The following is a 17,996-nucleotide window of genomic DNA, read 5'->3' on the forward strand; positions in this document are numbered from 1 at the left end:
AAGTGACACATAGATGGGTAATTCTTCGAAGCGAAAATCGTACGTGACTTAACTCTCGCAGCGTGTCGCACGCCATCCCTCGCTCGTATACATGATATACCTATAGCATGGTATATGGGTAATATCGTCGCGCAGACACTGGTTTTCTCTCTCTCTCTGAGCTTGACTGTGTGCAGCAGCAAGCGCATGTATGTGTGCGTGTGTACGCCGACAGAGGAGCAAAAGCAAATCGATATCTCGCAACACTCGCTCTCGCCTACATCTCTCTATATAAACATACACATAGAGAAGCTGCAGTGGCAGCAGCAGATTTTAATGGGCTGCTACTTCCTTTATAGGCCATTAGCCGAGATATCGAGAGAGAGAGAGAGTCGCGCGCGCACCCCGTGTGCGAAGGACATTTCCTGCTGCTGTGTGCATGTGCATTATCCGGCTGCAGCAGTTCGGCGACAGGATCACACACAAACGCATCGATCTAATTGCCGCGCGAGCGATCTCTGTATATACTACTATCCGGGTGCGGGTATATGTACGCGCACTTTGGGTCAAAGTGCCCCCGACGACGACACGACTCTTGTACCAGTAGGAGTAGTAGTAGCAGGTCTCTTTTGTATGTACTCAAGGAGAGAGAGAGAGAACTTGCAACATTGACGTCGTCGACGACGACGACGACGGATTTTATTATTAGTTTAACGCGCGAGTGCGCTTTATTAAGTTGAATAATTGACTTTCGAGCACGGATGTACATTTGCGAGCGCGCGGCAAAGATCCACTATATAGCAGTGCATTTTCTGGATCTTTCATCGTGCTGCTCCTACTACTACTATAACTACTACTACTAGAGTCGGAGCAGTCGCGGTCAAACTTCATAATTGCTATTAGAGCGAAATGCGGCGCAGTGTGTCGTCGTACTGTGTACCGAGTTGAGTGCGTCGCGTACATTAACGGGGGAATAGCCTGCCGAATTTCTTATGTACGTAGCGTAAAGGTGTATAGATAGTTGGATATTTAATGACAAAGACCAAGAATTTGATTGACTTTAAAATTTCACGATCGCGATTCATCGATTAAGTTACCGGAAAAATTTCCTGAAATATTCCAAAAACAACAAAATAAAGTAATCGCATCGTTTATATTGATCACGAGTTTCGAATAAGAAGTACAAAATTTCATCGCCGATTCCAATATATCACACCTTGAACGACAAATGCACAACGACTCGGAACAGCTCGGGAGGCGCCTACTATTCCATAAAACAAACGGACGGACAGGGTGCCGGTGGACACTCGATGCGACAAGTGACGGGTGGGCAGGGAACGCAGCAAATTTTTTCAACCGGCGGACAGGGTTTGGTTTTGTCGAGGTAGACGCCAGGTCCGGAGGCTCCTGCTCGTAGCGCGGCAAGCAGTGCCGCTCGCTCGTCGTCCGACAGACCGATCTTGGCTTTGCCATCGCCGTCGCCGCATTTGCGTTTTTTGCGCCCAGCAAGACCTACACGGATGGATCAAGCGCTCGGGTTACATTGTTCATCGTTTCGATCGAAGAGAATCCTTGAAGATTATTTTTGCCAACTTACCGCACTCCTTGTCCGTGAGGGTGCCCTTGGTCGCGGCGCACGCGTCCGTCTCCGTCTGGCGATCCTTGCAGCTCTTGGCCTCGCTGGCGCATACCTTGGCGGGTATCGGGCAGACGCCGTCGGTGCACTCGGTCGCGCAGTTCTTCTGGTCGCGCGCCAGCAGCATGGCCGCGCGCTGCTCCTCCGTGCACAGGCACTCGAGCTCGGTGCACCTCTTGCGCCGGGGCGCCGCTCGGCTGTCGGGCGCGTCGCCGGGATCGAGCTCGCGCAACTCGTACGGCCCGGCGCCGTTGCTCTGCTCCTGCGCGTAAAAGTGCGAGCAGGCCGCCTTCGAGGGCACGTCGATCTCCGTGATGACGCTGTCGGTCAGGTAGCTCAGGCGCAGCCAGAGCGTGACGTAGGACTCGGGCTCGTCGCTCGTGCCGCAGCCGCAGTCGTCGTTGAACGAAAATAATCCTTTCATCGATCTGGTGGAAGGGGGAGCGAGATGCATATTTTATTGCGTTGAGCGTCTATTTAAGGGAGTCTGACCGAAGTTTGGTTTTACTACTGTCAGAATTTAATTCGTTTTTTGGGGCTTTTACCGATGTTCTATAATTACTTTCGGAATCGAGTTTGAATTCTAATTTTATGGCTTTAATTTCATTCGATGTGACAATATGCTTCGTCGACATATTTTACTTTGCTGCTGCTACTACTAGGCGTGCAAAAATGATAAACCAGTCAAAGCACTCGAAGCGTGAACGATCGAAGCTGTCAATGACACGAGGGAGGATCCGGCCCTCCATCATCCATCCTCTTCAACGCGCACGTATACGCATGCACACGTCTATATATTCTCTCTCTCTCTCTCTCACTCAAGTCTCTCGAAAGCCTTTAGTGTTTCGCCCTGTACACATGGGGGGCCGCACGCTTCATTAAACTTTGTAATGGCATGAATTATTCATGACAACTGGATACTCATAAGCTAGCCCCCTCATACCCCCTACCTGCCTGCCTTGCTCTGAATTGCCAGTTAAGGCAACTTTGATCGATAACATTTTAATGATAATAAAATGATGGCGGAGGATTTACCTGCTAATGGGATCCTTTAAGTGCGGTATCTTCAGCTTGTCTCCCAGCTCGTCGCGATCGTCGAGCTCCTTGACGATCCCGTTCAGCAGATCGTCGACGCGTATCAACACGCTGCCCAGCATGCTGCATGGCTGCTTCGAGGCGACGAACTCGGGCAGCTCCTTGCGCGCCTTCACCTGGACGAACGTGTCCTCGAACTCCTGATCGAGGAAGCACGAGGTGACGGCGAACGTGACCGAGGCGCCGCCGTGAAACTCGTGCTCCCGACCGCAGCCGCCTCCGTAAGGTCTGCGAGAATACGTTCGATCATTGAAAGATCTCGATCTTCGTTGTTATGCTTTTATTACTTATAATCCGTGCGATTAGGCACTATGTCGATCCAGTCGCCGTCGAGAAAATTGAAACTCACGATGTATTTGCTCTTGAGCACTGAATCGAATGGACCGGATTCGGGTACGACCAACTGCAACGAAGATTTTTCGATAATTGTAAGAATTGCAAAATTTTCGGTAGCGAGAGAAACTAACCTTATCAATCCCGATTTCCAGCATCATTATGTTTGAATCTTGCGTGATTATGAGCGAAGACATTTTTTATTACAGACGTTTTCTGCGCTTACTCTGGGTTTATTTCTCTTTTTTTGTTACTTTTTTTTCTTTTTTTGGGCACTTAATTAGTTCAACAATTAATTTTGAATGTAAGGATCGAAAATGTTGTGCTTGAACTTAGCCATTGTTGCCGCTAAAAGCGGACTGAAGTTCTCTTTGCATAAATTACATGCTTCGCGAAAATGAATGATCGATCATCATTGTTTTGCAAGAAAATATAAAAAGTAAACAAGACGTGCGCGCGCGATGTTTTAAAAGTTATTCGCGAAACTTTTCTCATTATTCTCAATTATTTCAAGTAACCCGTGCGCGCAGTGTATGAACTGTCACATTCAGCTTCCTGGTACAATGCGAAGAACAGTGGGCAAAAAAACGATGATAAAAGCAGCTTGCTCCTATCTCTTTCCGCTTCTTAAATTCAAAGAGAGCCCGGTGAGCGCGAGGCTCAAAAAAGCACGCGGGAAACCTCGCGGGAGACAAAAATGCGACTTAACGTTATATGACAAAAAGAAAGGGAGTAGAAATTAATGATAAAAGCAAAAGAATAATGACAAAAATAGCGATGCAAAAGCTGCAGACTTTTTCTCGTAATGACAGTCCTGCAGCAATGCGCGGTGTCGATACAAAAATTATAATTGAATTTATTTACATATTTTTATAAGACTTGATTTCTGCGCAAGTGATTTATTTTTCAAAGTCTTGTTTTAAACAAATTTTTACAGTTGTAAATTGTGTTTACATGAAAAGTTTCACGGAGATCACATACTTCATTAAAATGATTATTGAGAATAGTCTTGTTGTGTGAATAAAAGGTGAAAATATTTTGTTTCACAAATCACCCATTACAAAGGTGTCTCGCGTTCAGGTTTAGAAACGATCACGAGTTCGCACTTCTTTTGATGTTGATACGCGTTTATGTGAATTTTATCTTAAATTCAAATAATAATATCTAAATTTAAGTAAAGCTATTATGCTTATCATGGACGTTGAATTGAAGATATCGCTTTAACATTATTAATCGACTGATGGCCAACAAATGACCATTTAAAAAGTTCTAAAGTACTTCAACATTATTTGGATTATTTTTGGTGATTTTGCTCGTACAATTAAATTAAAAATATCAAGCGCATTATCAATGACCTGAAAATGACAACTAAAATGTTACAAAATATTAGACAATTTTTTTCACTACAGATTCAATAATTCTATTTCAAGTCTCCACCACTAGATGGCAAATAACTCAGTTCTGAAAATCTACAAATGACAAAATGATAATAATTATATAAGTCAAAGCAAATTTTGAAGAACTTAAATACTTAAAGTTTAGTTTCTTATTCAATGACACAGTGTATCCATCCAAAATTTCATGAGTTGAATGAAAAAAATAATAAAAGAAGAATTTGTACATTTTACCCCTGCACATACATACACTCGAGCGCGCACGGATACAAGCTGCAGAGCTGCCGCAATTTACGAAAGATGAAGGATATTATATTCTCATTAACGTCGTCTAATATATAGCAAAAGCTGTTCCACGCAGCAGCAGCAGCTCCACGCGCGGCTGCATTCGCTTTTTTTCTCTGTACAACGCTGATTTTATTATGTTATTATATATTATATATGCGTCTGCGTTACGGGGCCCGCGCGTTGCAATGAGCTTAATTACGTCGAGCTTATTATAATTCCTAATTAGACGGCAATCCGTAACGCGCGCACAGGTGTGAATTCAAAGTGCGATGCAATTACGCCCGGATAAAACGAGACAGACGACTGCAGAAATTGCAGCGGAGAAAGAAATAAAATAAAATTGTATCATCGCCTAGTGTCTGTAACACTCGTCTCTGACACAAAATAGCACGCATCAAACCCTCGCACAACCTCCATAGACAGCACAATTGAAGAAAGAGGGAGAGAGAGAGAGAGACCGAAGCAATCTGCAATGTAATGCGTATAAGAGCCGAAAGCGAACGGCCACCCTCGAGCAATTCAGAGAGGCAAAATCGTACGCAACAAAGGCTCTGGTCGGTTCGCGACGACTACGACGACGCCGTCGCCAACAATCCCTTAGACTGGCGAGGCCTAGACGCGCCCGAGAGGGAAGAGTCTATACTATACTGGCTCTGCTACTGCTTGTCGTCTCTCTCTCTCTCTCTCTCTCTCTCTCTCTCTCTCTCTTTCTCGTCGTTGTGTGTAGCCGCTCGGATCGGCAATAAACTCTCCGATGCGCCAAAGGAACAATATAAGCTCTGCAGTAGCGGAGGCAATAGCCAGACACATCAGCATCGCCTCCCTTGAGGCGTGTCGCGCTATACCGCTACTCGTACTACTACTACTACTACTACTGCGGGTACCTTAAACCTGCGAGCATTGCTAGCAGGAGAGGATGTTGTACGCCCGGACTACCGCGCCAAAAGTGCGTGTTCGACCGCAAGTTTAACAGAGATATAGAAACGGCCGCGCGTCGAGTCGTCGTACAATTCGTACGATACGTACGTACGTACTTAGTGTAGTCTAGTGTGTCTCTGCCGATGTGATTAATTGACGATTTTGTGTGTGCCTTGGTCCATTGGGCAAGTCGAAAAATTCTCCCGATGCTCGTGAACGACGACGACGAAATTAATTTACTCACCCGTGCGGGCGTACACGATACGCGACGCGCTTCAATTGTCCCGACTGATACAAAAGATAGCCGAGTACAGCCTCCCTTTATACGCCGTATAATGTACACACACGCGTAGGTATATCATACACGCGAGCTCCTGATCTCGCACTGAGGTGAGCGATTACGACTGGCGGATTTACACTCGCATTATAAATGAATAAGCCAGACGTCGACTTGTCGGACGGACGAACGTGTGTGTGTGTGTGTGTGTGGCACGTATACAGAGAGATATAGAGAGAAAGGGTTCTCGACTCGCGGGCACTCTTCCTTTGATACAGAAACGGTCCTAAGGTATTTTCTTTACGCACACACAGCTGCCTACCTGCAAATGCACGATGTGCATGCTTTTAATTCGTACTAATTGCCCAAAGAGGTCAAAGGATTTCTCTCCCTCTATCTCCATCTCCCCCAGAGCCGCGTCTTTTGACTCGTCGCGTTTATATAATTATATAGTCCGCCACAATTACTGCGATAATTAAATCTTTGGATAATTTCACTGGCACGGCTATTGGGCGCGTTAATACGTATATTATTATATACTATATACTACTCGAGTGAGAAAAAGCTACGTTAGAGATTCGGAGGGGTGTATAAAAGAGCTCGCGTAATGGTCGATTGTGTATTTAAATTAGGCAGCTGCAGCAACAGCGGGGAGTAAATACGATCGGCGCGAGTTTTAATTTGAAAATAAAGATCGCGTCCGTGCGAGATATATTAACTTCGCGAAACGAGCAACTAAACAGAAAGAGGAGAGAGAGAGAGAGAGAGAGAGAGAGAGAGAGAAATAACGAAAGGGTAATGTCCAATAAATAAGCATCGCAGGCGTAATTACGCTTCGATTGGGCTCTGCTTTTTTTCTACCTCTCTGCTCCTTTCTAAATACGATCGGGCCATGCCTATTATTATCCCGTTTTAACTTTTAGCCTAAAACCCGCAGCAGGCAGTTCATCGTGTGCTGGCACGCGGCGGCGGCGGTGGCGGCAGAGGCAGCGGTGCAAGGTAGACACAAAAAACGCGCACGAATCGCAACTTGGTTACAAAAAAAAAGAGGGAAAGGAGGAACACAGGCAGCGCGCACACACGAGTCGAGAGTGAAATTGGTCCGGTCGCTCCTGTTTTATGCTCACGCGCAAAAAACAAGGGAAAAGCGTAATGTAGGTGTGCGCCGCTGGTGGTTCGTTCGCAAGCACGTTGTATTATACACGCCGCGGCGCGCGCACGGGTAAGCTATAAGACAGGGCCAGGACTACCCTCTTTCGAGTTCTGCTGATGCATCACATAAAATAGCGCGATTTGTTGCATCTGCCCTCTCTCTTGCTCTGTATATATACGTATATGCCGTGTAAATGTGAGCGTGTAAAGCGACTCTGCTGAATCGACGCAAAGTTTCGAGTCTTTGTGTTTTATATACCCGCGTCCGCTCGCCACCGAGTTTATATGCCCTCCCACCTATATACGTACGTAAATTTTATTTAATGGCGTATCGTAAAAATCGACGACGTTTTCCTGTAAAATCGCGATATATAAATTAATACCACTGCGATTCGTGGGTCGATTAGAGAAAGAGAGAGAAAGAGAGACGACGGTATATGTGTGTAAGGCATTGAGTTATGTATCCGCAAAATCTAATTTTCAAGGGATTAAAACGCGATACCGAAAGAGACTTTATTCTCGTGTATACGCGACAGAGTAAAGGAAGACAAAGATTCGGGAGAGATGGCGTACAAAAAAAAGTGTGTATATACATAAGTAGACTTGGAAACGACGAGTAATCTCTCCCTCGGCAACGATCCGTCTGTTTTCCATAGTTCTTTTTTTCTCTCTCTCGTGCCTTCCTTCCTTTTTTCCTCTCTAACTCTGCTGGCTTCTTCGGTCTCTGCGCTGATCGACTCTTTGCTTTCAATTCGTTTGCTCACGATGCTTGATCCCCCCCTTACGCGCGCTCCGAACTTTCAACTCTGGCTCTCTCTCTTTCTTTCTTGAAAATCGAAAAGGAAAGAAAGAAGGAAGAAATATTCATTCAAACTTACGATTTCAAATGGTTTTTTTTTTCATTCTTTTCAAATGATTTTTCACACTTTCGCGGTGCATTACGCGGTGATATATATAATAATATAGTTTTGAAAAAGAAGCCGGTAAAATCTCATTTGACGCCCTGTCGCATGCCCTCGATTAACAATTTTCAACTTTTATTGGGACGGTCTAGTAGTGTATACTGTGTCGTGCGTGGGTGTTTGTGTGCGTTGCGGCCATGTCAAACGCTGCTTTGCACTTGGGCTTTGTGTGTACTTTCACTCGCACATGCGATCGCGCAAACAATTTCGGAGCTGCAACCAAACTACAACCTACACTTAAAGCAGTTACAAGCTGCGCGAGATATCTGCTCGCCGAGAGAAATTTTCACGTCGCCGCGCGTTTGATGCGTATCGATCGAGGCGCGCGTGCGTGTCGGACTATAATTGCTGGGAATGCATAGTTGGGTTCAAAGGGTGAATTAGCAAAAGAAGTGAATTTTTAATTTTGATTAGGTTTGTGTATTTCATCAACGATTGAATTTTTCAATTACATTTCTGGAAGATTAGCACTTGCCACTGTGTACAACTTGGATACCTGTAACACGAATCACACGGTTATTTTTCAATAGTTCAGCAAAAGGTGTAGTTTTGAAATATTCCGAATTTTATACTGACTCTTGTTGTTGCATCTGTTGTAACAAGTGACTGCCAGAGCGCTGTTGTAAGTTTTACCGTCGCTGCCGCAAACCGGCGTGTAGATGCTCTGTCGCCAGGGACAACAAGATTGCGCCGAGACGTGATGCGCCACGATGCTCAGCATACACAGGATAACTTGCAAACGAACGAACGATTACAAAATTTATTAGTGGAACTATTGCAGCATGGATCGGTTCAAGTAACTTTTTTGTTTCGGAGAAACTTACGGGTTATAGCGATGAATTTTTGCATTTCGAGAGGTTTCTCGAGCAACTTCTATACACTCGCAACGACGACGACGACAACGACTGACTTCTCGGTTTCGAGCTCGAAACTGTTTCTTATCGGGTAATATAAGCGTCGCGCGATAAAATTTTCGGAAAATATTTATTCTTCAACTTGTCTTTTAATCCTGTACTTCGAGATTAAGTTTTCCGGAAAAATCACATCTTTGCCGCGCGCTGCTAATTTAACTCGAAGAGTACACGACGAAGTTACATTTTCAAAGTACGCGGAAACTTGTTATCACAAAGTGAGTTAACATTAACTCGTACAAATTTACACCCACACACGCACACGTACGGACTTTAATAATACACACACGGTGTGCGCGAATTGATAATTACTCGAGCAATTTTAGTGTAATAACAATAGTTTTCGGTTGCAATTGAAATCGCGCGAGGAGAAAAAAAACGCTCGAAGGAAAAGTTTTTTTTTCCCCCTAAAGTAAACATGGCTGCGCCACGCGCGAATCGATTGTGCAGGAAAATTATACGCCCGGGTATTATTACGCGTCCGATAAATATTTTTGCTTCGAGCAACGAGCGTTCGGCGCGATGACAATTGACTTTGTATAAACATTCGGTTGGAAAATTATTTGCGAGTCGAATTTCGCATTTGCTCCGATCCAACGCCGTAAATCGCGAATACATAGGCGTAAATGGCAAATTCGTCGAACTAATTACATTCCATCGAAACTATTTCGAGTCCGCGACAGAGCTTTGAATTTGTCAAAAGTTAAAGGATTATGAAGTGTACGTTGAATTAAAGGTATCCACAATTGTTAAGGCCTGTTCAAAAATTGTATAAGTGTTAAAGTTAATTTAATGCACAGATGGAAATTGTTGATTTAGGTTAAATAAATTTTCATTAACGAATCGTGTTAATAAAAGACTTATGACTTTCATTTAATTCGTAATCTACAATTTTTTATTACTATAGTAAGAATTCAATTTGTGATCTGCTAATATGATATTCGATTATCAATTTAAATTTTCAAAACAAGTAAATATTTTGTTTTTGTAATCATGTAGGTGGCGTGACAAAAACTCGCAAGTGGCAAAGAAGCTTCTAGTTACTATATAGGAACGCTTTATAATGCGGCTAATAAATGTATTGGCTGTATTTGGCTCAATAATGTGAATTTTTTACGTTATGTGTACTGTATAATACAATATACACACATATCCGCCTTCGAAGATTAGGCAGTTGCACAGACAGACAGTAGCCAACGACAGAATGATACGCAATTTAATATAAAGATGGATTATTGCTGAATTGTGTTAGTAAAATACTCATTTTATACTATACTACTGAACTAGGAAACATTGGCACGCTATTTTCATGAGAGTTTTTGGCCAACTTCATCACAATACTCCAAGTTACTATATATTATTGTATTTATAACGAATCCAAAAGTTAAAATTTAAAAAATTCTATTAAATTTGTCAATAAAAGAAAAGCTGCAACTTAACTCTTTCAATATTTTCTATTCATATTCTTTCATCTATTTTTTTTGACATCTTGAGACAATTATAATGAAAATCGGTCAAAAACTCTCTTACGATCGCTTGGCAAAGATTATAAAAAGACTAAAAGTAATTTTAGCTAAGTAGCTTATCAATTTCCAATTCTGAAGTATATATTGAAGATAAAATGTAATTTTTAAAACGTAATTATATTCTCTGTAATATTCTAAATTACATAATCTATTTCTATTGTATCATTTCAAATAAGTTTACACGACGATTCGGATCCAATGAGTAGTTGAGAGAATAATTTTATTCATTTTAAAATTCAAAGTCGAGCCTATCAGAAATTACAGGTTGCGTACATTTACGTCCGCCTGGCGTAGCAATTCGAAGCCGCACACATAGCTCTGAGCTTTATCTTGGCTTGTAATTGTATTCTCGAAACGTGGGGGTACGCATGCGGTTTTTGAGACGAATTTCGTTGCTCCCATCGAGTTTGGCATCGCGCATGGATTCTCAGCATCGCTCTTCGCATGGGGCGCGGCCGATCGATTAAAATTTCACACCAACCATGGTAGAAATGCTGAACATAAATAGTGACCTAATAACCGTGAAATAACCATTTAAAATTTATTAAAATAAATGTTAATTGATTGACTTGTGTTTTGCAATTTTTTTTTTTAATTATGTTAGAAATATTAAGCGCATTTCAAACGCCTGAAAACAACGATTTAATTGTATCAGAAAAAAAATTAAATCAATTTTTAACCACTCTAAATACGATAATACCACTTTATACTTCCACCGCTAGATGGCGAGTATCTCTATCTATAAATCTGCAAGTGACATAGTAAAAATAATGGTACAAGTTAAAGCGTGGATTTAAATACAGCATTCTCATTTTTATGTTCTCCACGATGCAGTACGACTTGTAGATTTGCGATCGAAGTGTATGACATTGCATACAAAACCATACCTAGCGCCCGGCCTAGTTCGGTATTAGCTGAGTTGATATTTTGTTGATCTAATCCTTCTACATTTCTATAGAAATAAAGAGAGAGGAGATATAATATTTCTATATATCTTTATTGTAGGTTAATTAGTTGTTGCTTAGAACAAAGCTGTTGATTAACTGAGCTTTTCATTTGCTTTCTCTTCTTCATCAGCGCTGCGCACTGAACGTGGTTGCGAACGTCGAACGTTCGCTACACCACCCCCTGGGGCAGTGTCGTAAGCATCATCTTCGAAGTGCACATGCTTGCTCTGATGCTCACCAACTTGTACCGAAATTGCACTGGTGCTGCTAAAAACGTAAGCGGGTTTGACTCTGTCGATGGAAACAGCTTGCGATTTGCCTCGAATTTTAAGCGTGAATGTCTTTTCGTCTCTCTTAATAACTTCGTGCGGTCCCGTGTATGGTGGTTGTAGTGATTTAAGAAAGCCACCTTCTCTCAAAAATACATGAGTACAGTCCTTCAAATCTTTGTGTACAAAAAGTGCAGGTGTACCATGCGCTGAAGTAGGGACTGGTTTTAAGTGAGTCATGATGTTCCGTAAATTAGACAAGATACAATGAGGATCGCATTGTTGAGAATTTAACGGATCGTAACGAAAAAATTCTCCAGGCAAACGAAGCGTTTCTCCATAAACAAGTTCTGCCGATGTTGTTTTCAAATCTTCTTTAAAAGAAGAACGAATGCCTAACAAAATGAGGGGCAAAGATAAAGCCCAATTCGAACACGAGTGGCTCATAATCGCCGCCTTCAGCTGACGGTGAAAGCGCTCGACTAATCCATTTGAACTAGGATGCCAACTATTTGTAAAATTATGTTTAACACCGAAAAACTTCACGAAATCACGAAAATAATGTGATGTGAATTGAGCACCACGGTCTGATGTAATAACTTGAGGAAAACCAAAACGAGAAATCCAACAAGCCAAAAGAGCTTGAATGACAGTTTCTTTCGCACTGTCTTTCATCGGACACACTTCAGGCCAACGAGTGAAACGATCGACCACCGTCAAACAGTAACGAAAGGACTGCGACGGTGGAAATGGGCCGATTATGTCGATGTTGATATGAGAAAATCGATTTGTTGGTGTTTGAAATGTACCTAAAGGTGAGTGCACGTGACGAGACACTTTAGATCTTTGGCAATCTAAGCAAGTGCGAGCCCAAGCGCGACAATCTTTTTCCATCGAAGGCCAAACAAAACGATCCTTTACTAACTGAATCGATGCTTTGACGCCAGGGTGATTCAGATTGTGCAGCTGATCAAAAATACGACGACGAAATGCCGTAGTAATATACGGTCGCATTTTGCCAGTAGAGGAGTCGCAGAAAATTTTAACTGTAGTGCCAGGAACGAGAGTGTGTTCAAGTTGAAGAGAAGAGCTTTTTCGAAGTTGACGTAATTCCTCGTCATCTTCTTGAGCTTGCGACAAAAGCTCGAAATCAAGAGGTTGTACGATGGCTTCAACACGAGACAGAGAATCCGCAACTACGTTCTCTTCGCCTTTAACATAACGAATGTCAGTAGAGAACTCGGAAATGAAAGAAAGTTGATTTAATTGGATGGGTGGAAGTTTCTCGCGACTTTGNGAAATTTTCGAAATTCCCGGTGCACGAAAACCGGTAACAGCATCGATAATGGCTTTGGTTCGGCAATCAGGTAAGAGGTGATAGTGAGCCAAGAAATCCGATCCTATAATTGGTACGTCTACGTCGGCTACTATGAAACGCCATAAAAGTGAGCTTCGAAGACCAAGATTCAAATTTAAAGGTAAAAAACCGTAAGTGTTTATGCGACTGCCATTTGCAGCGCATAAATAATAATTTACCGGTGTGGGCCGAGATGACAGTAAACGGCGTGGAAAACAACACAAATCTGAGCCAGTGTCAATGAGGAATGCAACTTTCGTGGATTTATCAATCATAAAGAGGCGGCTGCGAGAAGGTGTGCAGTCAGTTGCCGCACTCACGGACTGCTTTACGAGTTTTCCGGAAAATTGCATGGGGAAATGCATTTCTTTGCTTTATCGGCAAATTTGGCATGATACCAACATAATGTTTTTGATGGCTTTTGATTTGAATCGCGGGAAGACGACTTATCTCTCCGCTGAGAATCGCGTGAAGAGTTTTCTCGAGAAAATGATCGAGAACGTGAAGAACAAAGTTTAACGACCGTATCTTTGAGCTCTGAGATTGCTCGAAGCAATGGGTCCTCAGCATTTCTAGCGGCAGACATCGCGTTCACGGAAAAATTTGGTGGAGTTGGCGATACCTCAGAAATTTTATCCGCAAGGTCCGCAAGCTTATCCAGTGCAAGTTCAGGTTGGCTTGCGAGTATAGCACGAACATGCGAAGGAAGTCGTTGCATCCAGAGTTGCCGTAAAAGGTTGTCCTGGACGATTGTAGTACCAGCCAATGAGCGAAGATGACGAAGAAACTGGGAGGGTTTTCGATCACCGAGCTCTTCTTCGCTGATCAGTTGACGTACGCGTTGTTCTTCGGAGACAGACAGGCGATTGATGAGGGTTTCTCGCAGATTCGTGTACGGCAACCGGGCAGGAGGGTTGCTGATGATGTCTTCTACTTCAGCAGCTGCATGATGATCGAGCTGGGAGATGACGTAGTAATATTTCGTGAGCTCCGTCGTGATGCCACCGAGAGCAAACTGTGCCTCAGCTTGCGCAAACCACACAGCAGGTTTGTCAGGCCAGAAGGGGGATAGGCGCACTGCGACACGATGGACCTGCAGCGGGATGTTTACTGCATATATGAAAAAATATAGAAATAAAGAGAGAGGAGATATAATATTTCTATATATCTTTATTGTAGGTTAATTAGTTGTTGCTTAGAACAAAGCTGTTGATTAACTGAGCTTTTCATTTGCTTTCTCTTCTTCATCAGCGCTGCGCACTGAACGTGGTTGCGAACGTCGAACGTTCGCTACATTTCTATGCATTCCTACCAGCAAACCTTATAATTATTATATGATACTTATCGCACGGTTTTGAATCGATATTATCAATCAGAATGAAATTAAGCTCTTTCCAATTAGCTCTAATTAACTAGATGATTATCGCGCGTGAAGTGTAGGCAGCGGCACACGCAACACCTTTCCGCCGACACCGATGCCGCCGCTGCTAAATAATTGTTTCGATCGATCCGCTTGCGTGCAATATATAATGTAGACGCGTATCGAATACGGACACCCGCCTTCGTCTTCGCTCGGACGAGCGTACGAAAGAATTGATAGCGAAAAATTCGACGTTGATGCGGAAAATAAATTATCGAATCATATCGACGAAGCAAAAGTCCCGTCCCTCTTTCTCTTTCTCTCGTCGATATAGGATATGTATGTACGTGCCTGACTATATGGAGCTTATACATATATATCTATAGTATACCTTCGGTGTATCACATTATCTTGACCGAAGAAAAAAAATCTCGGCAAACTTCACAAGTGAATTACGCCGGTCAATGACCACGAATGGCACACATATACATGTACGCGGACGCGATGCTATATACATAGATATACATGCAACTATACATCCTACATTATACGGTAGTAGTTCAAAATCGAACGAGGACCATAGCATCGCTCGAGTAATGGTAGTAGTAGTAGTAGTAGCAGATAGTAGCTCGTAGCAGCCAGAAGCAGTAAAAGCAATAGGTATATAGGATGGTCTCCGGCGAGTCGTCGTTTCTTCATATATACTTCTATCCGCTGCTGATACTCTATATATATATACGTACGTAGGTATACATGGCACGAGGCGACTCGCGCACACACACATACACACACTGCAGGAACATCTCGTCGCGCCCGACTAAGATCGTCCGTTCGAGCATACTGATTTCATTGGAGATTAGTTATCGGGTAGTTGGAGCGAATCGAGGTCACAGCTCGACTTTGCCAAGCGTGGGAGTATAGTCTATTCTTATATATATTATATAATGTATTTACATCCGTCTTTTTATATATTATAATAACAATAATACAAAGTTCGAGTAGAAAGAGATAAGCTCCTTACTTTCTCGAGTAATTTTCACCACCCCCGGCAGAAGTAGAAAGAAAATTATCAAATAATGAGACGAGAAAGTCATTATACTATTCTCGCTGGGCTATTATATGCTGGAGACAAACGCGCCGTGTAGAATCAATAAAATGGTAAAATTTCATCGTTGTTACAGCTCGACTCGAAAGTGCACGCAGAAAGAGAAACGGACGCAAACGAAACGAAGAATTTGCAATCGTTCGCAATGACACGCGCAGACGTTCGCCCTCTGTACGTGCGCACATAACATATATATACGAGAGATTGACATTTTTTTTGTCGTCGCAAGCGCGTATTGGAAGCAAGAAACACACACGTACCGCACGCGGAATACGAAACCGGCAAGAAGGAAAACGTCCCTCAAGAAAAGTGGTTATACTTGTACGTTACACGCGCGGATATATGTGTAAGTTAAAAGAGTATGTGTAATGATTTTTGGTTCAGACGGCCGCGCGCGCGCGCGTATACATTGCGAGTGACGCGCTTACCCTTTATATATCGCTACACGTTGTATATACGCACGCACGTGTAATACCTGCAGTATGCTTGCGCGCGGTAAAAAGGCCGCCGCGCCGAGATCGACGTTGCGGAGCGTCGACGCGTACCTATACGTATATACGTACGTCACGTTCCGTTGCGTTAGCAACTTATTTTCGGCTCGTGTATATATACGTAGGCACGCTACAAGTCTACAGTGGCCTAGGTTATACCCGGGGCATATACACGTAATATCCTTTTAAAACGTGCGAGCTTGCGCCGACGACGACGACGCCGACGACTCCACGCGCGATACCCGGCGCGCGCGCGCGCGTGTGTACCTGACAAAGGATTTTCTTGTTATTTCGTTCCGGCGCTCGACAGTACCCACACCCAGCCATCCCATCCCCCCGCGCCCGAAATCCTGTGTGTCGTATTTGACGGGCACACACAGACGTATATAAGCAACTCTGCGCACGTATGCAGGCACAGCCGCCAAAGCTGGTAATGATGTCAAAAGATGAGCTTTAATATTCTTTGAAATTAAATCGTCGTGTCCCTTCGTCGAAATTTTCCCAGCAGAGGCCCCCCCATGCGACGTCACCGCCGCCGTTTGCAGCTGCTCTGTCTGCGAAAATCATAATGACATTTGTGTGCGCGCAAGACTCGAAAGTCCGGGAAACGTTATTGTGTTCGCGTTCGATGATGCGATTTTCGAATGCGCGTATCCTGCGATCTCAAGCTCGGGATGTATTATATAGAATATATTCGATGCGGTGTGTAAAGACGACGATCGCCAACCGATGCGATTCGTACGCGGACCTCGTTTCTGATCGGATTGCTCGAGCTTAATACGCAGAGTCGCTAAATACTGTACAGATTATACGAGAGTTGAATTTTGTAATGCACGCGTATACGTATTATAATATATCACGTACCAATTGACGTTCCAAACAGCGTAAGAAAATAAAAATTAGTCAGAGACAATAAATGCAAATCCGTCTCTCGATTGCACTGCTCTCTCGATGGGCGCGTATACTCGTAAGTATCGCGCGCGTGTATATAGATTTAAAGCCCAGATACGCGCGAGCTTTTTTGATTAAAAAATCAAGGTGCGTAGCTGCTGCGCGCGCGCGCGCGTACACGACGGCAGCAGCAGTTCCATGCAAATATCAAAAATAATAAACATCGTATAGATGGATATTACAGTCGCGTGTGCACTACACGCCTGGGATGCGCGTGGCATCGAAAACACTTAAATTATATAACGTGCGTGTTGCCGTTGTTGTTGTTGTTGTTACTGCTGCTACTGCCGCCTGCTGTATCGTACATATTTTGCATGTAGTAGTGGTGGTAACGGTGGTCTGGAAGCTTGGGTTTTATGCAGATTTCACGCAATAGCAAACAGCTGTTTCCAGCAGCTCGCGCGCGCGCGCGCGGCGCAATCATAAAGTCTATCGCTTTAATATACACACAAGCTCGGCGCGCACATTATATCTGTGTGTGCGGGGTAGTGTAGTGTAGTGTACTGTGTACTGTGTACTGCACCGCGTTCGTTCGTTGACTTCGAGAGCTTATATTATCCATTTTACAAAGTGTTTTTAATTTTTCGGTTTCATCGACCCCGCGACTATGGGGTATATATACGTTGCAGACATAGAGAGCGCCGCGCAGAGAGTGGCTGTTCAAGGTATTTTCGCAACTTCTCGATCAATAGTACACACAGATGCACACATACACACGCACTCGGCGAGAATTTTAATAGTGTAACGTCTAGCTACGCGTTCGTATACACTCTCTCGCGCAATAAACGGATATGATTTAATTCGTTGCTAACGCGATATCGATATTTCTCCCGTACAGAACGCGCCTCCCCTAAACTCGGCTATATATTTCCCGAATTTTTCCCTCGTTCTCTCTCTCTTTCACTTTTTCGCAGCAGTAGTAGCAGCAGCACTCCATGTAGCTTTCCCTCTCACACCTCTCGCTATATAACCTTTTTCCTCTCTCTCTCTCTCGCTCTTTCCTCGTATTAGCTGTATTTTCGAGACACGAGTAATGAATCGCGTA

General features: G+C 43.5%; 2 protein-coding genes across 4 annotated transcripts in view; one reads left to right on the forward strand and one right to left on the reverse strand.

Moving 5' to 3' along the window:
• LOC106653825 (follistatin-related protein 5-like) overlaps nt 1-17,996 on the forward strand; it is a 170,711-nt gene that overhangs the window by 97,025 nt on the left and 55,690 nt on the right. The window lies entirely within an intron of this gene.
• On the reverse strand, nt 8,451-8,925 carry LOC111694448 (turripeptide OL11-like). The gene is made up of 3 exons (XM_023462730.1): nt 8,859-8,925; nt 8,611-8,766; nt 8,451-8,530 (listed from the first exon to the last, which is right to left on the reverse strand). Exons 1-3 carry the CDS (start codon nt 8,881-8,883, stop codon nt 8,499-8,501), a joined length of 213 nt encoding a protein of 70 aa, XP_023318498.1. The 5' UTR covers nt 8,884-8,925; the 3' UTR covers nt 8,451-8,498.

Source organism: Trichogramma pretiosum, unplaced genomic scaffold (assembly GCF_000599845.2).
Source record: "Trichogramma pretiosum strain Unisexual culture from Peru unplaced genomic scaffold, Tpre_2.0 scaffold1, whole genome shotgun sequence".
NCBI lineage: Eukaryota > Metazoa > Arthropoda > Insecta > Hymenoptera > Trichogrammatidae > Trichogramma > Trichogramma pretiosum.